The sequence below is a fragment of the Semicossyphus pulcher genome, unplaced genomic scaffold, assembly GCF_022749685.1.
Source record: "Semicossyphus pulcher isolate SPU_LCO1_2020_fin unplaced genomic scaffold, fSemPul1.0.p SCAF_22, whole genome shotgun sequence".
Lineage (NCBI taxonomy): Eukaryota > Metazoa > Chordata > Actinopteri > Labriformes > Labridae > Semicossyphus > Semicossyphus pulcher.
Window position 1 is genome coordinate 18,869,379 of NW_027211696.1, and position 23,189 is coordinate 18,892,567.

The 23,189-nt window shown below is 42.8% G+C and overlaps 1 protein-coding gene across 1 annotated transcript in view; it reads right to left on the minus strand.

Annotated features, from left to right (window-relative positions):
* Positions 1 to 23,189, minus strand: part of adamts6 (ADAM metallopeptidase with thrombospondin type 1 motif, 6) — a 73,203-nt gene that overhangs the window by 47,063 nt on the left and 2,951 nt on the right. Inside the window, exons 3-9 of the mRNA XM_069673502.1 lie at positions 21,043 to 21,217; positions 20,192 to 20,415; positions 19,977 to 20,060; positions 17,381 to 17,526; positions 13,670 to 13,713; positions 10,372 to 10,477; positions 6,600 to 6,746 (exon numbers count right to left, since the gene is read on the minus strand). Of these exons, the coding sequence (XP_069529603.1) occupies positions 6,600 to 6,746; positions 10,372 to 10,477; positions 13,670 to 13,713; positions 17,381 to 17,526; positions 19,977 to 20,060; positions 20,192 to 20,415; positions 21,043 to 21,217 (926 nt within the window). The remainder of the gene's footprint in view (positions 1 to 6,599; positions 6,747 to 10,371; positions 10,478 to 13,669; positions 13,714 to 17,380; positions 17,527 to 19,976; positions 20,061 to 20,191; positions 20,416 to 21,042; positions 21,218 to 23,189) is intronic.

Sequence of the window (23,189 nt, forward strand, 5' to 3'; positions counted from 1 at the left end):
TGTCAACCATGTTTCATGTCCTCTTTTGCTGGTTACTCTAAATGGATGATACATTAGTAAACAGGAGCAGTTACACCTGGCAGTTTTGTTCATTCACTTTCTTATTTAGTGATACAATAATCTGTACTTTGACGTTTAAATGACAAACTGTCTTTATGCACTAAATCTCTAAGTCTGCTTTTCTAATAAAAGAAGACACACAACACATGCTGCTTGTTTGTGCAGCAAATGTGTTTAAAATGTAACTTAAACGTTCCAAAAGAGAGATGATAATCCTCCTCTTTCCTCTCTTTCTCTCCCCTTTCTTCCTCTCTCCATCCCCCCGTTCTCTATTTCTGAATGGAATAATCCCGTTTCTTGGCTCCTGCTCCTCGGAGGACCCTCATCGTCATGTAGAGAGAGAGACAAACTGCTCTCTGAGGCCCCCAGACTCCCCGCGCACTCGGGGCAAGCCTCACTATTTATTGGTTTGGAGAGAGACAAAATAGTCAAAGTTTAAACATAGAGGCTTTTATTTGACTTGTCGCAAAGGCTTCCTGTCCGCTGGACGCAGCCAAATTCATTATGCCGAGCGGAAATATCCTCTAATAAGCGAGAACATCAGCTGTCCCTGAACTCTGACACCGGCCGATCTTGGAGACGTCAACCGAACTGACTGGACAGCAGCGTGATCGCATCAGACTAACCCAACAATTATCTTAAGGAACACATGTCTAATATTCAAACTGTGGTCTGCGGGAGCTTAATAAACCCAAACAACCCTGCCTGTTAACATTTTTAACAGAGTAAACTATGACTGAACTGTGAGTGCATTCATAAAGCATGCTTAAAAACCCAAACAAAGCGCCACATATTGCTTTAGCACGACGGTGAATCTAGGCCAACACCACAGCCAAAGTTGTTTACTTGGCGAGGGGACGCATGAGCGATATCCAAAACTCTGAATCAGGGAGAGAATGGGAGGATAATTGGAGTTTACAGAACAGACAGAACCCTTTTGTGAGGAGCATAAAAGCTAAAGGCAATAACATGGGAAGAGAAACAGGCGGATACAGACGGAGGTATAATACAGGTGAAGTCTGCTAAGCAAACAAGCTAAACAACTTTGTCTCCTTCTTAGCGTCGGCCGCTGTCAGACACTCGAGCCAGAAAGAGGACAGGAACCCGGCGGAGCAGCAGAGAAGCGGCTCTTTGTGTCCTCAGTTGGGAGCTGGCATATAATGCTGTCATCTCTGTCACAAGTGCCGTTCGCTCCCCCTCCTCTAACAGCTTTCAGCCGGAAACATCATCTGACAACCACAGGCCGCTATTATCGGCTTTCTTGGAGGGCCTCGCTAAACCAAACATGAATACACAAGCAGACGCACACACACACAAAGACGCACCGCAGACTTCATCCAACCGATGCTCCACAGAGAGGTCACACAGGATTTGCTCTTAGTGATGAGCAATCAAGCTGAACTGCAGAGAGAAAAGGCTTCTTTTTGTGCGTACTGTAAAGATCGCTCCGCTTCTTCTCCATCACTGATCCACTGATGCCGCGCTCTGCTGCCAGGTCACTTAGGTCTTCATCGCAGCAGCCTCACTCACACCTCAGTCCCTGTCACACATGCACTGCGCTCCTGAAAGTCTCCCTGGGCTGCGTGAACGCAAACGACAAATTTGTGCAGACTTTTTCCTGCCAGCCTCCGAGTTAAATGTCCGCAAGACGTTGGGGTGAGCCGGTGTGTGAACGTTGGTATAGTCAGTGAGCAAGTAGACGGGGTGATGACATTTATATCATGTGAAACCAGAAGAGCGACAAACAACAGGGTCGAAGGTCGAAGAAGAAGGACAGTTTAGAAGACGACAACAAGAGAGAAGACCGAGATGCAGCAGCGTACTTTTAACGTCATGTCCTGCCTCGTGAGATGAGCGTGAATGGGCAATTTCAGGTAGGTATTGACTGTCGTGTAATTCCTGTAAGTTGTCAGGAGCGCAAACATGTGAAACAGGATATAGAAACCAAAGGTGAGCGGGCTTTTTCAGTTGCTGCCCCCAGGCCCCCAGGCAAACCTTAAGACACACCTCGTCTCACTTTTAACTGAGCTCCTCATGATTTCCTCTTGCTTGCTTTTCCAATCCTCTGTCTCTGATTGTATTATAGTTATTATAAGTGATTACTGTGTTATTACATTATATATAATTGCTTTTAATGTATTGTTTCTTCAGTCATGTATACCTCTACCGATACCTTGCGACTGTTAAGCACTTTGACTCAACTCAACAATGATACGTCCCTGTGATGTCGAGTGCAATAAAAGAGAGCAGTTTAAACAAGATTAATTTGTTCCTCGTGTAATCTAATCAGCCTGACAAACACATGTGAACATTAGTCAAAGGAAAAGTGTACTAACTTCTTACCAAATAAAGACACTGTACTTTGTCGGGGATCACCTTTATCTGCATCAGGCTTACAGAACGATCAACTTAAACTCTCTTTAGTAAAACAATAAAAAGAGCGTGCAGTCAAAAGACTTCCCCGCTTCCTCGTCACACTGTGTTCACCTGTCTCCACCTTACTCTTCCCTGTATGGACACACAGGTGATGCACTCCCTTTAATGTGCATTGTGGCCGCAGCAGGGAGGAGACCGTCATTTTAAAGTTACAAGACCAATTTAATGAGGTAAATCAGGTGATTAAGCAAATAAAATCTCACAAACATCAAAAAATTACTGTAACAATAATAATTAGATTAAAGCCAAAAATGGCTCCAACAAAAAGTCTTAGTTGACCAAGTTATCGTTCAGCTGCAGGAAAAGAGGAGCTCCATTTGGGAGCTGCGTCAAAATAAGGTGCTAGAGGACTTTTATTTTGAAGGACGGATGTGGAACCATCCCTGTTTCCGCCCTCTCTCTCTCTCTCTTCTATTCATGATGTAAATCTACCTTGTTTGTGACCAATAGACTTTCACACTGATTAAGAACCATCGTCCTTCTCTACTCATTAGTGTAACATGATATCGCTGTGCTAACTGCGGCTAACATTGACCCTGATGAAGACCAATGGTGGTCGCATTGTGTTGGCTGTTTTAATGACATGTTCAATAAATGCATTGGATCATTTTTAAAAGAGTCTTACACTTCACGTTTTAGTTGAGGACATATTCCACCAATTAAATTAACATTTACAGGATGGAATCAGCATCAACAAAGCACATAAGCATCGTTTGGAGTCGTGTTTCCTGCCGTCTGCCATGTTTGCTTTCTTTTTGCTCTGTTTTTGGTCTCCACCAACTTCTAAAGGAAATATCCGTCTCTTTTTCGGCTAAATGTTCCACTACGTTCACCAACCACGTCTGTCCTTTTGTGCCAAACAAGAAGACGAGGTTTTTGGGGCTTTTCTCAAACTGCTGCTTCAAATGCTGCCAAAACGGTAACGCCGCGCAACAAAAACAATGAGCTAATTAATGCTAAAAATAACTTTTAAGATGTAGCTTGAACGGCAAAGTGGGGTGTGGGTTTGACCCGTTTCACATTGCACATAGTGATTTACTCCTTTGTTGTTGTACAGTATTGATTTAACGACGTGACTCACTCAGATCTCTATTTTAAAGTTCTTGTGCCACGTGTCTCCACATGTTCTGCAGAGCTAACGTGGCTCTTTGTTCATTTTTAGCAAACGTTCAGCCCTTTATATAGTAAGCTGAGGAGGCCTTAACCTCTCTCTGAGACGGTTTAAGAGGCACAAAGAAGAATGGCAGCATGTTTCCATTCCGCCGAAACAATTCTGACCTCTTTATAATTGTTATTGCAACACAATGAAGCAGTTTCCCCACAGTGGCACGGCCCACCCAGGGGCTCAGCCTGTGGAGAGATGTCAGATTGTGTTTGAGACCACGGTGACTCTGATGTTCATTGTTTGAAACGGGGAACTCCACCACTTTTACACATCAAAGTCTGTTTACAGGTTGGGGGAAGACCGGACCTCTGTAGCCCCACTCCTCATCTCTGCTTGAGGCTAGCACCTCCAGGACAGGTTAGCCACTGCTAGCAAAACTCCCAAATCTCTGACCAAAGTGTTAACAGTTGGTTTGCATTGTGGGTAATGGAGGGGATTTTGACAAGGAATGAAAAAGCAGATATCGCTCTTCATTCGGCTTAAATGTTTTACTGCCCAGGCCACACAGTTTGGTAAAGAGGAGGCAGCAGAATCTGTGCGGATGTTTTGGAGATGTTTGAGGACACCAGAGAGAGCTCAAATCCCTAACAGGTGTAGTTGACAGGATAGAGAGGGTATTTAGCCGTGATTGCTTCAGATGGTAGCAGCAAGGCAGACTCAGAGAGTATCCTGAAAGTGAGGGATATTTTTGTTAAAGAGTAAGATGCTTTTTTAAAAACAAGAAACAGGCGTTAATGTGCTCGTTTAAAGGCCACAAGACGATGCAGAACACAGGAGCTGCTGTCGTCTATGTGAGCCTTGATGGGTCAGTGTGCAGAGGTGGGCGACTCGAGTCACATGACTTGACTCGAGTTAAACTCGAGTCGTAAATTTGAGGACTTGAGACTTGCTTGACTAACATTGATAAAAGACTCGCCTTGACTTTGACTTGGCATTAATGACTTGAGACTTGACTTAGACTTGAGACAGTCGACTCGTAAGGATTTTTTATGACCTTTTTTCAATTAAATATATTTTACATTAAGTTTTGGATCATGGTTGGGTGATTTTTAGTGCAGTGCGCGCAAATCTGGCAACCTACAGCAGAGGCAACGGCGGAGGCAGCAAACATGGAGGGCGCTACGCCAAAAATCCTTACATTTGGATTAAGGAGTATGTAATCTCAGATCCCATCGGCTATAGTCTGAGACGATATAGCCTCTGGGGACACAGGTGAACGTGCCGGGCGGTGAGCGATAAACAACTTCCCGTCAAGACTTCCTTTCCCGCGTGCTGCATCGTTACAGAAAGAGAAACCGTTTTCTTGTGATTGACTTGTTATTAACGGGTCGTACCTTTGCCCAAATTTCATCATCGTGAAGTAAAAATTCAAGCTTCATCAGGTCTGTCCTCAAGAGGAGAAGAAACTTTTAAAATGCTCTTTTGTTGAACGGAGGTCGGATCAATCTGATGCATTCGAGGAAATTGGGAAATCTGAACGCTGAGCAGCTTTCGTGACGCAGCGTCACAGTTACATTAGAACAGATTATTAGCTGTTAGCATGCAGATGTCTGTTTATAGAGATTAATAAGAAGCTAAATCCTCGTCAGTCGTTACGGCGGATTATGTTCCGCCTGCTTTACGTACGCCGCAGCCTGCTGATACGTGATCGGTCAATATTACTCGGACTACAAGCGTAGTTCAAACAGAAACCAGAACACCTGCCTTCCTGGAAATCCACGTCCCTGCCTTCTACTATGTAGAATCTGTAAATTAGATTAAGGAGTTTGTAATGGATGACTATAAAGAGAAAAGAACAGCAGTTTGCACGGTGCGACGACCACCACATCAAACTTCATCCCTTTAAGATCCATAAATAAAGGTACGTAATTGTGTCTGTTTAGCTCATTTATCAGCCGGTTAAGCGTGAGCTAGAAAGCTAACATTAAGTTTAAGCTGCGTTAGACTCGCCTTGAATCAATAATGTATTCTTTTGAGAAGATGTTTTAGGATGAGACAGTCGGGGGGGCTGATTCAGGGCCATATAACCGGGTAAACTAACATTTTAAAGGTAAGTAACTTGTGACTTACTTGAGCTGAGTACTCGACTTGACTTGAGGCTTGCTTGTGACTTGCACATGTGTTACTTACTCTGTTAGTTTGTTTGTATTGTTGTCTGTCACTTTGGTGTTTTAAATAATTAGCTTGGATCCAATACATCACGAAAACACAAACAAACTAAGCAAAAGAAGCAGCAACAGTGTTCTTCAATGTTAAATAACACATTTTCTGAATGGAGTCTGGTGGCCTTGAAGTGCACATGAAGTGCACATAAGGTGTAAGTCCTCTTTCTACTTGCTGCTAATTTAGACACCTCCTCTAAAGCAGCTTCAGCGTGCAGTCATCAGGGTGTTTGGTGTATAAAGTCCTGTCATGATCACAGGACTTCACTGCCAGACTCTGAAGGCCATTAGCTCCAGATGTTTTGTCTGGCTTCCTGTAAGTTTGCTAACCATGCCAGGCTGGCAGGGTTCAGCCAATCCCTCATTCTGCCACATATCACCGTTTTTCCTTTTCAGTTTATTTGTGCTCTTCAGGTTTTTTGTCTTCTACGACTTATCCACAAAGCAGCGGTTGAACGCAGCTGGCGTACGCATCACCACGGAGCACCGCAGGAGCTCTAACATCACCCGCCTTGTGGTGCGAGGATGCAAGGGTGGAAGGCACCCAGCTATCAAACGCGGCCACAAGGAGGTCTGGCAGGAGCCTCAGTGATGAAATGGATGTGAATAAAAGTGGGGAAGGACTCGCATACAAGACGGCCTCGTGTGTCACCACAAGAGCCAGACGGTGGCTGTGAGGAGGCTGCATGTGAGCTGGATAACAGGCGTGCACCTTTTCTCTGCTGTACACACACACACTCAGACAGTCCCACAGGGAACAACCATCATCCACTTACTCGAGGAAGCTGGTGATGTAGTCTTTGCTGCAGGCGGACCAGGAGAAAGGGTTGGTGTTGGCTGTAATGTGAGCGGCCATCAGTTTGGCCGTCTCGTGGCCTTTGGTACCGCAGGAATTCCCGATCCCGTCGTGGTTCATCCCAAAACTGAAACACACAGAGTTCAAATTACTGTATTTTTTATGATATTTTATTTATTTTTCATTTATTTCCTGACAAAAATGATCATTCTAATGATAAAACTTTATCGGTACGGCCTCTTTCTTACAGGGGGAGGAGGTCAGAATGCTTTAGAACTCTATAACAGGCACCAAATACTGGGAACAGGTTGACTATAACCTGCACAGGCGCACAGCTATAACCTGACATTTCTGTTGGGTCGAGGTCAAACTTCATGGAGGTCATGAACTTCATCGTCTCTCACTCATAACTGAAAAACTACTTTATTCACTGACTGTGCAGAAACTGGATCATATCTTCTGGATCAAATATTCCCTGGTTTTCCCTCTGACCTCCTCCGACTGCTCCGTCTCAACTCTCTCTGATGTACAGAGTTTCCTGACAGACATGTTGCGTCCTTGTTGTCGTTAGCCAGTGAGATCGGTAAGTACCTGGGCACGGAGCTCGGAGCACAAAAGGAGTCTGACTTTTTACACACCAGCACACAAGCTTTGGACCACCTGGAGGAGGAGGTTATTTAGCCCAGGGAGGAGAGACCGCAGGCGGGGAGTGGCTGCAGAATGAGCTACAGTGCTCAGACCATCTCTGCCGCCCTGTCTTAAATGGGTTTCCATTCCCAGTAGTGTATTCCCCATGAAGGTTAAACTCTCACAGTATTATGACATCTTTATTCATGTATGTTTTTAACTACAAACTGGTGTAAACGTCCTGCATGGGGAGCAAATTACGACACTTTATTACCCGTGTTATAACACGTTTAAGATTTCAGGAGCAGCGTATTTTAAAAGACTAATATCCCCTCTCAAATAATGCTCCTACTACGTAATCCTTTTATACTATACCACTACACGCTCGTGTATCTGCAGCATGTCGAAGTAGAGTACCTTTATATGAGGTTTCAGTGGTGGCGTATTTTGATAGGTCGCATTTTTCGACAGACCATCACAGAGGTCACTTTGAAAACAGGGAATAGGCTTATTTCACAGCGGACATTTTTTACATCCAACAGGAGGAAAAGCACAGGTGTTAAAAATAACTTTAACAATGGTTCTGTTCTATTCAGGTGTCTGAGAAAGCCATGACAGCTAGTCAGCATGAAATTGAAGCAGCTAAATGGAACACAGCCATCATTAATGCCTCCTGTTGGATGTGAAAATGTCCCCTGTGAAAAAGGCCTAAACACAACCAAAGTTTTTAGACCAGGAAAAACTAACAATTTCTTGGCGATCGTCAGCGGTGTAAAGGCGACCCCTCTCTCTGGGGGTTAAACACACAGTTTAGACGAGCCGACAGTGGACAGTCGTCCAGGCTGCTGGCTGGAGGATGTCTCCCTCAGTGGCCGTGGCTGTAAACATGTGGCTCTGAAACAGCTGTGTGCAGGAGAGCCAGGGGTCAGGGGTCAAACTCTGTCTGGGGCACGGCAGGAACGAAAAAAAGGTTCTAATCACCACTCTGATGCCTGCCTGTCAATCACCGCCTGCAGGTCTGAGCAGGCCGGGAGGGAGCGTCGCTGCAGACCGGCGCGAGGATACTTTACATCAAACGAGGGCGAGGACCGAAACCTCAACCTGGGGCTCCGAAAGCTCTGAAAGAATTTATTTCACACTGAGGGCTGAAAATAAATCTTTTTAACAATTCATTTTTTAGAAGAGCTTATCTGTCTGGATATCATATGAGAGAGACTCTCACGTTACAGCAGGATGTCAAAGCTTACTTTTCCTCACCGTCCAGCAGCACACATCAGGTCTAATGTATATAACAAACGCGACCACATCGCGCAGCCTCGACCTGTTTTTCTAAGGCCAGCGTTTATGACATTTTACCCTACTCTGGAAATAAATCAGCCCGCTCGAAACCCCGCTGCAGCGTGTTTTTTTTATACATCCTCTAGAAGCAGAGACTATTTTTACAACTGCCCCACAACAGAAGCAGACACGAGACATAATAAAGGAAATCGCCATCTTGCTGAACTCTCCCGAGAGGGATACGTAGACTAATACATCATCATTATTTTGCTTTATATTCAGGAAGAAAGAGCCAGAGGTATGCGGACACTGACTTTTGCATGAGGAAATATGTGGAGATACAGTTCAAGAGCGTCTGCAGGGGGAGAGAGAGAGAGAGGGGGCTGCGTGCAGGTCTGGTAGGAAGAGATGTCAGTTTAGGAGAAAGTGATGAGAAAAGAAAGAAAGGGGCTCGAGAAAACTGCAAAAGATCATAACTTGACTTTGACTTTAACAGCAGTGACTTGTGACATTAATTGAACTTTAGCCTTTTGACTTGGAAGGACTCGATTTGGCCCCCAAGCTCAGTTTGAAAACATGCCATAATGAAATTTCATGCTAACATGCTATTCAGTAGGCTAAAACAGTATGTTACATTTATCAGACCAAGTCCAAAACCTTAGTATGAAAACAGGGAAATATTACAACATAAAGTATTGGAAGAACAAGTGTAAATATCCCACAATGCAATGCAGTAACAACACGACAGAAAATGAGGGGCAGTGACAAAGGCAGCTGCAGCATAACGTCAATAACATTTAAATTTAAATGTGAATATAAGATTTATCTGTGCTATTTTTACACATTTGAGTGTCTTGGTGACTAATATGTAGGGAAAAAAAAGTTTATGAAATGCTCCCGTAGTTTGTTTCAGCCGACAGCCAGGAATCAGGCAGTAATGGCTGCAATGTAATGCCCAAACTTCCACTTAAAGAGCTTTTTTTGGCACTGACAGATTTAATTGTGTGTCTGATAACATTACAGGAAGAATCATAATGCATAAAATCATGTTTTTGTGAGGTATGATATTTTTTTTAACCAGAAACAGTCGCTCTCTTCAGCGTAACCAAACCCCATTTAAAAAATCAGCAATTTTACCCCACAGAACACAGCAGGTGCTGGTCGACTGTCGCCTCGGTTTGTTAGGTTTTGTTGTATTGTTGTGTGACTTCTGGTGTTTTAAAAGGTACGCTTGGATCACACACAACAAAATAACACAAATAAAAGTAACTGATTAAGGCAGAGGTAGAGTAGCAACACCTGGGTTCTACAACACTAAATCACTGTTTTTATCAATGGAGTTTGGTGGCTTTAAAGAGACCGATGTTACAGCTTTTTTCAGATTTTTTTGTTCTTTTTTAAAAATAATTTGTTGGGATTTTTATGCTTTCATTGAGTGAGAGGACAGTGGATAATGTCAGAAACAGGGGGAGAGAGAGAGGGGATGACAAGCGTCAGGGGGGCGAGGGTGGGAGTTTAAACTTATGGCCTCTGCATCGAGGACTACAGCCTTAACGGCTGAGCTAAACCGGTGCCCCAGCTTTTTTAGATATAAAAAATATATCTCACTTTTACTAAAAAATTCTCTTTTCTTTATGTGTCAAACAAAAATCTGTCAGTGGAAAAGCAGAGAACTGGAAGTATTCTGATCTTCTCTTCTTCTTAAAACATGTCTGGAGCTCATCTTTAAGACTGAATCTGCGCTTCTTGAATGAATCCCGTTGACTTTATCCCCCTGCTGTCGTTTGCATCAGTGTAAAGTCAAGTTTTATATTTTATATTACCATCTTAAAAGTCTTAAAACTCACTTGTGGCCGATCTCGTGCGCGATGGTGAAAGCAGAACCGAGGCCGATGTCTTCATTGATGCTGCAGCTTCTCTCCGGCTCGCACATTCCAGCTACTGAGGCCAGGCCTGGACACACACACACACACACACACGCACACACGCACACACACGCCAGACAAACATACAAACACAGGGTCAAAACGGGGCATTCTTCGGATTCATGGTCATAAAATTGGGATTCCATACATGTGATCTCCTGGTAACTTGGGGGCGTTTATCATCGCCAACCCTTTTTTTAAAATTCCTTGCACACGGCAGAGTCTGCTGGAAAATGTCTAGACATGGTTAGATTTATACATTTCAATTCATGTAACAAGGGATCGCCTACAACGCGAGCCAAGGAAGGGAATATAAGAACCCCGTCACCAACGGCGTACCCCCGCAGAAACCTGTCAGAGAATATAGATGTTTTCCTCATTTCAGAAGTGGAGTCGCAGAACGAGGGGAAAAGGGAGAGGAGGGTGTTTAAAGCTTAAACCGCTCCACAATCCAGGTGTCGCAGGTCCTTTTTTCCTGAAGCCTGACAGGTCAGATAGGGAGACAGGAGGCAATTCTTCACAGATTACATCTACAGGTGACTGCAGAGTGGATCGTATGACAGCGCAAAGCAGGTGTGTGTGTCTCTCTGTTTGAGTGTGCGTGTGTTGGGGGATGTGCATTAATGTGTGTGGAGTAAAGAGCAGTCTAAGTTTAAGACTAAAAAAATCTCATTTAGAAAAGACACGTTTTGTCACCTCTTTTTGGTTAAATGTAACCCTGCAGGTAAAATCCAGTAAAATGGAGGTGAATGGGATTTATTGTGTGTTGCTCACATGTAATACTGTAATCAGCGTTTCCTTTTTAACAGTAACCCTGATTCTTAAAGGAGCAGTTCTCCCCTGGAAAAAGCCGCTGTCAGTCAAAGCTGGTGTTCTCTCTAATCGATAGAAGCAAAAGAAATTGGCACCATAGCTGTGGAGAAAGTTGTAGAAACAGCTTGTGGTTTCGCCCATTCTGCATTCCTACAACACCCAGCATGCATTGCGCCCCTCCCTCTGAAAGGAACGGCCCAGCAAGAGACGCTGGAGTGAAATACTAGCGTTCCACTGCAGACAATGGTTTAAAGCGGTACAGAATCTGAAATACGACGAGTATATACCGGTGGATCGTCTAAAACATCTTCAGGTCTGCAGTCTACATTTCAAACCTGACGATTCTGAACAAGACATGACATCAGAGGCGGGCGGCCTCGATTGAGGAAGTGTAGTTTTCCTTACTCTGGCGGAGGTTTTCCAGGGCCCATTGGAGAAGCGGATAGCATCCTCCAAAGGCACAAAGCAAAATTATATTTTTTTTCCTACCATAATGGCATTAGCTCCTCATAATAGCACGATAGGACTGAGGTTGAAAATCGGCAAACCGGCCCTTTAAGAGAATAAATGTAGATAAATATGGTCTAAAACCAGCAAAGTTTCCACACAATTTTTAAAGACATTTGCAGAAAATCTGGGGAAAAAAACGATGCATTTTTAAAATCCACTAATTTTATGGGCGCCTTGAGATAAAGAGTTGCTAATTCTCCAATGGGGTGTCTTCAAACTGTAAAAGAGGGCCCAAAGAAATTACATAATGAAATACCGCAGTCAATCTTTTAACTGACAAAAATGTGATGGAAATACATCTTTATGTAGGTTTCATGTATCAGTTTTTCTATGATTTTCTGACCCATTTTCTAAATGTTTGGTGTCTTCATTAACAAAAAAATTTGATGTAAACTTCACAGAAGTTATTTCCAACAAGGAGGGGGCAGAGATCCTGCAGAAAGGTGCAAAATAAATTGATTTTCTTCTAGATGTTTGACCCTTTAAATTCACCTTAACTCTTAATTTGTCTGCATGCATGGACACAGTTTTGCAGCTTGCAGTCAAAGGTCAAACATGCGGTGAGATATTTGTGACACACCTGCATCTGCACGTGTGAGTAGCCTGCGTAAATCATTGGTGGTCAGCGCTGCTTGATTCTCCCGCATGAGCTTCCTGCTAAGTGGCAGCACGGCTTTTGTATCCTCTTTACTAAGAGGCTAAACAAGAATAGACTCGCAAATCAGGAGGCCACCGAAGCCATGACTTCAGGGAAAGAGGGAGCCTGAAGGTGAAGAAAGAAGGAGGAGAGGGAGGGAAAGGAAGGAGGGTGGCTACTCTACGATTAGTTTAAGAATGTGTATGTGTGTGTGAGAGAGAGTAAAGAGTGTGTGTGCAAGTTGTTTTCTTAACACCAAGCTGGACTGTGTATTATCTCCAGCCCCGTGATTACTCGGCGACCCTAAAGGCCAGCGATCTGACCCGGGAGCATGATCCCCGAAGAGGAGAGGGAGGAGAGGAGAGGGAGGAGGGGGGAGGAGGAAGAGGGGGTTGAGACAACGAGGAAGCCAAGCAGATGCCAGGGCAATTAAAGCGACCGGGGAATGTGACGAATGCGGTCAATCTGTCAAACCACCCCTGAAGTCACAATATTACCTCCAAGATATACTGTGGTGCCTGCAGGGCCTTGACACAGATAAGATGGGGAGAGGAGGGCTGGGTGGGTAGGAGGCTCTGGGTGGGACGCGGGGAGGAGGTGGAGGAGGGAGGAGGGGGTCTCTGCCACTGCTTGCTGTCCTTTTTCCACCCCCAATACCGCCACAGCCAGCCTATCACCCACTTTATCTCTCTCCTGCATACTCTAACACTCCCTGTAATTGTCCTTTTCCCCTTCCATTTTCCTTTCAACTCCTCCTCTTCTTCTCCATCTTCTCCTCTTTGCTCCCCCCTCCTCGGCTTCCCACCGACACATACCTTTTTCCTTTCTCTCTCAAACCCCGGGGGGAAGTGTAAACGCCTTAGACAAACTGAGGTTAGAGGAGGAGGAGAGGGACAAGGGGCAGTTTTATAAACTGGAGGTGACCACTGCTGTCCTGCCCAGGTTCAGGGCTCGTGGCCTCCACCAGCAGAGGGGGAGTCACTGAGGAGCTATAATAATAACACAAGTGAAAACATCCTTCTCATTATGTCTCACAGGAGCCGTCTGGTGTTCCTCTAAAGGAGACTTGCGAAGGTTGCTAAATAAGGTTTGTCTGAGGACACGTTGAAGGCCGAATGTGGAAATGAAAAACCTCTCCAGAGAGAAAAAGGGACGAGTGAACTCCCAAACCGGAGAATCGTATAGTCAACATCAGCTTAGGTTACCAATTTGGCAAGAAAACACATATACATGAATCTCTCTCCGCTTTGGTCCACTCACCTAAGGTACCGCAGGGTTTGTTCTTGTAGGTGCAGATGTCGTACCTAAAGGTGGAAGAACACAATTAAATTAACTCTTTTTATACAGTATTTTCTTCCATTGGCTCTTTGCCATTCCATTCTTTCCACGTTTAGTCACACAGTGCAGAGTCACCTTAGCATTACATTAGCATTTTAATCACCATATTCACCAGGCGGCTTTTTTACGCTAACTTCACGCTCATGTTTGGAGGCTAAAATGTGTTTTTTAAAAGAAAAGACACTGTCAGCAAAAAGAATCCAGAGGGACAAGTTAAAACAACATATTTGATAACCCCCTAGCTAACGTAGCAATTAGCTAATGTCTGTAGTCAACCATGACAGCTAATAACACCGTTTGATACATGATAAGATACCTTTGTAATTGTAAAATTCCAATACCACACTCTTGTAAACTCTTGTATTATGTAACACCATCAAACAGGGATGTTAGCGAGGAAGGGTTGAATGCAAACATCAACTGCTATATTCCAGGTTAGCAGAGGGACATGAGAGATGTTTTGGTAAAACAACGTATTCGATTAATCTTTAGGTTCCGACAGCTAAGACACAACAGCTAACATTAGCTTTGAACCCATCCCTTGTTACCGATACTGTAAGCTAGCTAACAGTAGCATTGCAATTATGATTAGCTAGGAATTGAATTGTGTAACACAAAAGAAAATGTTAGTTTGACTGCTGAATGCTAATTGTTGTCTAATGGTAGTTAATAGCTAATACTAAATATGTTGTTTTATGTTGAAATGTGACTTGATGTAACTCAGAATTTTCACTTTCTTTTACCTACTGTTAATTAGCATTAAGCCGTCTAGCTAACACTTTCATTTAAAAGTGTTTCACAATTTGATTTCTAGCTAATTGTAAAGGCAATGCAACTGTTAGCTAGCTTACAGAGTCTTTAGCAAGTAATTGGTTCAAAGCTAACGTTAGCTGTTGTGTCAAATATGTTGTTTTACTTTGAAATAATGTAGCTCAGAATTTTCACTTTCTACTAGCTACGGTTAGACAGCAATTAGCATTCAGCCGTCTAGCTAACATTTTCAATTGATAGTATTACACAATACGATTTTTAGCTAATTGTAATGGTGATGCTGTTGTTAGCTAGCTTACAGAGTCTTTAGCAAGTAATTGGTTCAAAGCTAACGTTAGCTGTTGTGTCAAATGTTAAATATTTAGTTTTACTTTCTATTAGCCACATTATCCTTTGAATAACAGCATTTGAGCTCCATCTTGAGCTTGACATTAGCAGACAATAGACTGCTGCAAAGTTGTGACAGGTTCGGTTGAGAAAACACCTGGCTTTCTTCTCACTGCATAGCACAGGCTTGTAGGAAAATGTCCCTTTGCTAACACAGCACTCACACATAAATGAGAGTAAAGCTAAAGGCTAAGCTCACGCTGTGTCCCTACTGTTAACCCCCGTAACTCACACGCAGGTAATCCAATAGAGCGTATAGGGCCAGAACACTTTGAGCCCCGGTGCTTAAGGAACACATCATACATTTCAAATGAATGATCCAATCATTCCTAGAGCTTTTAATCTATTAAAACCAAGGGCACAGCAAATTTAATTTCAGCCTCCTTCCACTCCTTCACCCTCCTCTTCCCCCTTCTCCCTCTCTCTCTTCCTCCCTCCCTCCCAGTGGAGCTGCTCCAAACCAGAGAGGTACAATTGTGACCTCTTTTAGAAACGTCTGTTTGTTTGGATTTATATCCCTAATTTCCTTCAGTCTCTTTTTTTGAACGTGACAAGCCTCATTTAAAAACAAGGCGGCCTCAAAAATACTGCCGTCCTATGCAGTGACTAACAAAGAAGCAATAGTGCTACAGAGGTCATGATGAAACACTGAATCGTTTAAATGAAAAGGTCCTTCGCGTCCTGCTGGTGCATCTCTGCAGGAGATCTACATTGATCACCGATGACAAGAATTAGTAGGATATACTGGCACTTACTGCGGAGACAATGTCTGCTTTCAGTGAGCATGAAGTCTTCATTCCAGATGATATTATTATATTGTCCAATAGTAATTGTATTTAAGCAAGCGAAATTGGCTTAATTTAATCAACAAATAGCCTTCAGCGGAGAAAATAATCAAAAACTTTAATTTTCTATGCTTTGGATTTGAGGCTACAACGAACAATCATTTCCATTTCTATAAATCTGCCAATTGTTTCCTTTTAAAGGTAGGAAAATAGTATAAATATAGGTATAAGTCTTATTTTGCCTCCAAAACCCAAAGATATTTAGTTTAAGATTGTATAAAACATAAAGAAGCAGCAAATCCTCGTATTAGAGGAGCGGAAAATGTTTGCTTTTATTGCTTAACAGCCTTTTTAAACAAAGCTTGATTATTTAAACTGTTTATTTACTGAATGAAACCTGGTTAAAATCAAACCCTACTTTTTAGTTGCATTTCACCCTTGCAATAACTGCCGGACTTCTCTTTGAGACATGGTGTATACCATTAGCTATCTCCAATGTTAGCATCCCTGAGCTCAGTTGGGGCCTCCTCCCAACAGCTAATTACCTCATTATCTCTCTCGCCGACTTTTGTCTTGTTTTTACTCAGCATTCGCCAATATTTCATCATTTTGATTTGACTCGGAGCACTGCACTGAGGTTTATTTTGGGCCTGACCTCCAACTGACGTGCGTGTGCAGGCAATAATAGGTTCTACATAACTGACACATTTGCCACTTGCAGACGATGAGGAAACTTGTATATGTTTGACGCTGTTCAGCTTGTTAGCATGCTAACAGTAAAGTATTGTAGACTGGATTTTTATTGAGCATTTTAGCTTCATTAATCTTTTTCTTTACAGTTTAGCTAGGTCCTTCTTGCAGCTGATGTTAGCAAAACTTTTAAGCCATGCTAACACAGTACAGCAGTAACAGTACAGTAACGTACTAGCCAAAATTGAATAAAATCTGCAGATCCAAAATTCTGCTGCTATAACTTTTCTTTCCTTAAAGATGGCATATAAAACCCATAAAATATATAAATATAGAGAGTTTATAAAGATAAAGGGTAAATAACGATATAAACCCAATGACCACTGCATCCAGACAAAGCTGCATTCTGTGCTGGTTCTTGTTAAGGCTAAACCAACAATAAAAACAGGAGCCAAAGGAGCTGGGGAACATCAACTGACAGACAACAAGCAACAGCACACTCATGATAGAAAGACTGTTTTGTAGAGAGAGTCAGAAATGTTGGCTTTAGCCCATGTCAATCACAGAACACCATCCTCTCTGTAGACAAAACCAGAGGGGGAATATATATATATATATATATATACTTAAGTTGCTAGGTTGTGTGGCCAAAACAGTTCTGGCAACAATGAAGCCTATTCCAGGTAATGACAGAGTTTTGCTGTTTTATGGTAACACCCCTGACATAAATTGCAGTGTGACAGGTACAGTACGTCCGAACAGCTTGTTTTTATTTTCAGGACTGAGGTCTTAATTCCCATCATTTTTAATAGTTACAGGCAAAGTTAGTGCAAAGAACTGGACATTTGGAGGCTTCATTATTAAACCTCTATGAGCAAACAAACACACCCACTACAGTCTGAAGCTGAACTTTGTCTGCACAGCTTTAAATCACCAACAGCACCAAAAAATAACCTGCAACCTAGGTGGTCTATAGCCGCGGATGTGAGCCTACACTTACCGGGTGATTAGGACAGCGTTGTCATGATGGGCCATCCCGTTTTCAGGAATGCTGTTTCCATCGCTGTGATGAGACAGGATGGACTTCTGCCACTTACAGAAACTGTCCAGAGACTTGTCAGCGTGATGGTTAATCTCCAGGTTAGGCTGCAGAAGCAAAACAACAAGCAAGAAATACAGTGAAACATGATACAAAATACAACATCATGCAGCACAAAACAATATGTTTCAGTACATTACAGTATTGTATCCTGTCCTTTCGTATCATATTGTGTCTGTTGTGGGGTTGTAGCAGGTTGTATCGTATCCTACCGCACTGTATCTTATTGTACCGTACGTTATTGTATCATATCCAGTACTCTGACACACACTTTACGACTTGAGAGGATATGTGGCCAAGTGGTTAGAGAAATATCGTACGGTAACCTGTATCCCCAAAACATCCGTAGTTCAATTAAAGCCAAGTGTCATTGTTGCATGCTGAACCCCTCTCATCCCCTGGTTATCTAAACTGTCTAAAACACAATATTGTTCGTATCATATTGTATCGTACGGTTCGCATTGTATTGTATTGTGTCGTATCATATCATATCATATCGTGTCGTATTGTGTCGTATTGTGTCATATCGCATCATAACGTATTGTATCATATTGTATCGTGTCATGTCATATCGTATCGTATCACAGCATATCATAACGCGTTGTGTCTTATCGTATCTTATCGAATCATCATGTGTTGTATCATATTTTATCATAACACATCGTGTTGTATCTTGTCATCTTGTGTTGTGTCGTGTCGTGTTGTGTCTTATCATATATCGTAACGCATCATGTCGTATCGTATCTTATTGCATCATCACGTATTGTATCGTGTGGTGTCCTATCGTATCGTATCATATCATATCATAACGCGTCGTGTTGTGTCGTATCTTATCGCATCATCACATATTGTATCGTATTGTATCGTGTCGTGTCATATCATAACGTATCGTATCGTGTCGTGTTGTGTCGTATCGTATCATATATCGTAACGCATCATGTCGTATTGTATCTTATCGCATCATCACGTATTGTATCATATTGTATCATAACACATCGTGTCATATTGTGTTGTATCGTATCATATTGTGCCGTGTCGTGGCATGTCGTGTCATGTGGTATCGTGTCATATCGCATCATAACTCATTGTATCATATTGTATTTTATTGTGTTGTGTCGTATCGTATTATATCATATCGTAATGCATAGTGCCGGATTTTGTAATATTGTGCCGTATCTTTTCGCATCATCACGTATTGTATCGTATCGTACCGTGTCATATTGTGTTGTATCATATCATATCGTAACGCATCGTGTTGTATCGTATCTTATCAAATCATAACTTATCGTATCATATTGAATCCTACGTGTCTTGTCAGGATTTACTTGCAAAATATGAGTGGACTAATTAAAAGCAGTTGAATTATTGCATTAACAGAACATTTATGAGAAAAGCTTATGTGACATAGAGTTGTCACATGGCCAAGTGGTTCGACAAATAACATACAGTAACGTCCCCAAAACGTCCCTGGGTCAATTAAAGCCAAGTACCACTGTTGCACGCTCTACCTCTTTCATCTCCTGTTGATCTAAACTGACTAAAAATGTGACGTTGAACTACACGTCATGTGTTGACAGAACTAACCAAGCAGCTGCCAATGTGGAAAGATTATCTAGATTAATTATTTGGAGGGGGGCCTGTTCTGGGATCAGAGGGAGATTAAAGGACAAGTTGTTGGAGAAGAAAAAGTTATTATTTGATTTAAGAGAGGCTGCAGTGGTAGTAAAGGTAAACCCTTATAGCAGGAGAGCTGAAGAACGTGGACTTTTGTAAGAGCAGACGACATAGAAAGACCTGCAGGATAAGAAGGAGTTGTGGTGTTTGTAGTGGAGTCTGCAAAATGCATCTACATCAATGATTGTAATGGGTTCCACCATTGTAAACCATCGCATTGCCAGCCGATGATGCAGTGCTGATTCCAGCTTGCCCAATGATTAACTACAACACAACACTGCCTCAACTCAACAGCCCATCGGTGACTCACTTTCACCATAAAATGTTGTGTGTTTTGTAACTTTATTTTACATTCGGTGTATCCAAAACAAGAGCTGATGAACGGCCTTCCTACCGGATCAAAGTGCGGCTTCACTCGACATGAAAACTTGTTTTTTGGACGGGATGCTCAGTGAAGAGCCGCTATGAGCCCTTCAGAAAAAAAACAGATGCGAGCTAGGCACTCTGTTTCTCCCATCACACATACATACACATGTACCGTGCATGTAAAAATCCTCAATTGAGGCTCCCTGAGGGAAGACGCCTGAGCACATCTTTCATCTGAAGTGGTGGCCATATGGTGAATAGTCTCTCTTCTCTCCTTCCTTCAAGCACGGTAATCGCATAAAATACTGCAGCGCACTCACGCCAGGCGTATCGGTTATACACTGACAACAGGTGAGGGTGCAGACAATATAAAAAGAACACATGATAATCAGAACTGGGACTGCATTTTGAGGACAAAGTAAGTGACAAAAAAGAGTAAAAAGAGACGTTTTCTTACCTGATCTTCAGTTAGGACAATCAATCGGGTCACAATAATGTTCACAACATTTCCTAGACTGGCATCACGGTAAAGTTTGGCAACCTGACCTCCAGAAAAGAAGAAAAGACACAAAGTCAGACAAATTGTGTCCACATGTCACGACGTCTAATCCGCAGCAAAAAGCCATCGCACCACATTAACCGAACAATGGAGAGAAGTAGGATCAAACTTACAATATTCATCACAGACAAGATGTAGTGCTCAATGTCTTTCCGTCCGTGGTAGCCGACCATCATTTTATCAGCAACCACAAGCGTCTCCACAAAGCGCTCGCTGCTGATGGAGCGCCTCTGCCTGTGGGTGCCGTTCGAATGCTCGCTGATGTTTTCGGGCGCGGGGGACGAGTGGACAGGGGAGGGTGTGCTGGACTGGCAAGGTGCACTGCTTTGTATGAGGTCTGTGAACGACAGGGAGGCACAGACAGGTTGTAGTGAATTATGAAACAGTCAGAGTGATAATCTGCTTGACAGAGAGCCAGTCAGCGTATGGTAGATGCACATGCAAGGAGAATCTGGCCCTTTGAACCTTGCAGCTAAAGCCTTTGCTTTATGACCCAGATGCTCTGGGAAAAAGCTATAAGATGGTACATGTTAGGGCTTGCTAGCTTCCTGGCGATGACAGCCTTTGCTGTTTCTTATAAGACCTTGGCCCAAATACCAAAATGTCCACCTGGTTCTTCTTTCCAATTCGTCATATCTCAGCGGACATTTGGGGCAGTTGTTTTAATTCTAAAATCTGAACATGATTGTTGCTTCTATAAATAGGATTTGTGCTTCTATAAAAGTCTGAGCCAAGCACTCTTTATGCACTGAAGGGCCTTTTATGAAAGCTGGAGCGAGGCTTTTTCTAACAGGTTGAAAGGTGTCCAGGCCAGGAGCAACTTTAGCACACAAGAGGCCCGGTCATGCCTACCAGAACCTGGGCCTACAACCAAACCAGCACTTCCTCTAACCTGCTATGTATAGTTATTCCTTTACGTCAGTTCCACCCACACAGAGTCCAACCCAGATGGAGGTTCACCAACCTGAAATGCCACAGCTGAACTCCTGGCTTTGCTCTTGCGGTGAGGGAATGGCAGACATTTTATAAATAACATGTTGCTGTGCTTCTTCCAGGTTCCATTCGCTGGAGGTGGTGGAGGTTATGTTCTTTAATGGCTCTATCAAATACTGTTCGTCCTCTGTCGTTATAACACCGTGCTTGTTGGGGGAGAGAATCAATGAGAGACACAGGTTAGAAACACGGGTAAACATTGTAGCTTAATGCATTAATACAACATAAATCCACTTGGTACACTGGCTTTTTGGTCGCATTAACAAAAATGGTCAATTCAGAGGTAATGACATGAGGCTGAAATTTGCTTTCATTCTGTCTGAATTCACTTTCAGTTGTTGTAGAATTTCTTCTGTTGATCTGAAGGAAGTTTTTTAAAGTCTAAAACATGAAACTGTTTATAGGAAGTGGATGCAGCCACTGTTAGGTCACTCATTGGTTAGTGGGCGACTGTTTCGAAGCCAGAAGTTTTGCATTTTGGTCGTCACCATCTTGGTTTTTTGGAGACAGAATTTGCCTCATTTGAATGGTGAATACACTTAAAGGGCAAGTTCGACGACTTTTCAACCTCAGTCCTATCATGCTATTATGAGTAGCTAATGCCATTATGGTAGGAAACAAAATGCTATTTGGCTCGGTGCCTTTGGAGGACGCTATCCGCTTCTCAAATGGGCCCTGGAAAACTTCCGTCAGACTACGTAAAACACGTCATCAAGCCAGGGAGCTCGCTAAACTACACTTCCTCATTCTCGTCGATTCTGTACCGCTCTGAGACATTGCCTGCAGCGAAAACGGTAGTATTTCACTCCAGCGTCTCTCGTTCCTTTCAGAGGGAGGGGCGCAATGCACGCTGGGTGTTGTAGGAATGTAGAATGGGCGAAACCACGAGCTGTTTGTACAACTTTCTCCACAGCTATGGAGCCAATTTAAAATATTACTGCTTCTGTCGATTACAGAGAACACCAGCTTTGACTGACAGCGGCTTCTTCCAGGGGCAAAGTGCTCCTTTAAGTACGCCTCCACCTGATTGATGGCTCACTGCTACTTGGCAATCACAGGTAGCGACACCCTAAAACATATCCGGCTTTATGATCTATCTGACTCTAAATGGGACCATAATGTGACTAAATAAACATTATTCTGTGTTGAAAAAGATGATGATTGAGATCATGAACTCATTCGGTAAATGTTTACAGAGGTAACAAATCGACAAAAAAGTAGACTAATTTTCTCATAGACTTCTATAAAATCTGCTTTCTTTTTGCAACCAGTGGTGTCGCCCCCTGCTGGCAATTAAAAGGACTACAAGGAAGGTTTAAAACACTTCTGCAGTGGCTTCACTTTTACAACCAAGAAGTTATGTCAATTTTTTCTGTACACTCTTAAATACAGCCCTGATAACATCGTCAGGATCAAAGCCTGATGTAAGATTCTATTGAGTTGCATGATGGGAAATGTAGGAACCAGCATCTTTGGATACTATGGACTGACAGTCAGGATGTCTCAGTCTTTCCAGTCTTCTTTTTTTCACCATTTGATCTTGTTTTGTGTCTTTTACAAGTCTTGCCTCCCCCCTGTACTCTCCTTTCCCTGGTGTCTTTCCTGCAGTTACATTAAAGGAGCCCTAATGATCAAGTGCATCAAGAACATCATTAAAAGCACCGTTCTCTGCTCTTCAACACCCCCTACAGAGCGTAAATTAAGTCAAATTGAGTATGTGGAAAGGCCTGGCTTGGCTCTGTAACAAACACAATGAAAGTGATTAAAATATTCAATATTTTAATAGTGTGTGATGTCAAGGTCTCAAACCGTCCAGACAGCTGATTACATTAAAGCACAGACACAGTTTTTGTCCATTTTTGGTGCTGCTTGAAAAAAGGGCAAACACTAATTCAATTTATGATACTCCGTGTAGGTCTTGCCAACACATTTGGCTAAATGTTTTCTCCACATGATTACATTTGCCAATAAGAAGCAGGGCTTGTTTTTCCCTTCTTTAGAGTTCTTCTGAACAGAGGAGGGATATTAAAACTTCTTCCAATTTCTTGATTAGCAAAGAGAAGCTGGACAGTCACACAGTCTGTGGATAGAAGCCTGAGGACTAAATGCTTAGACAGG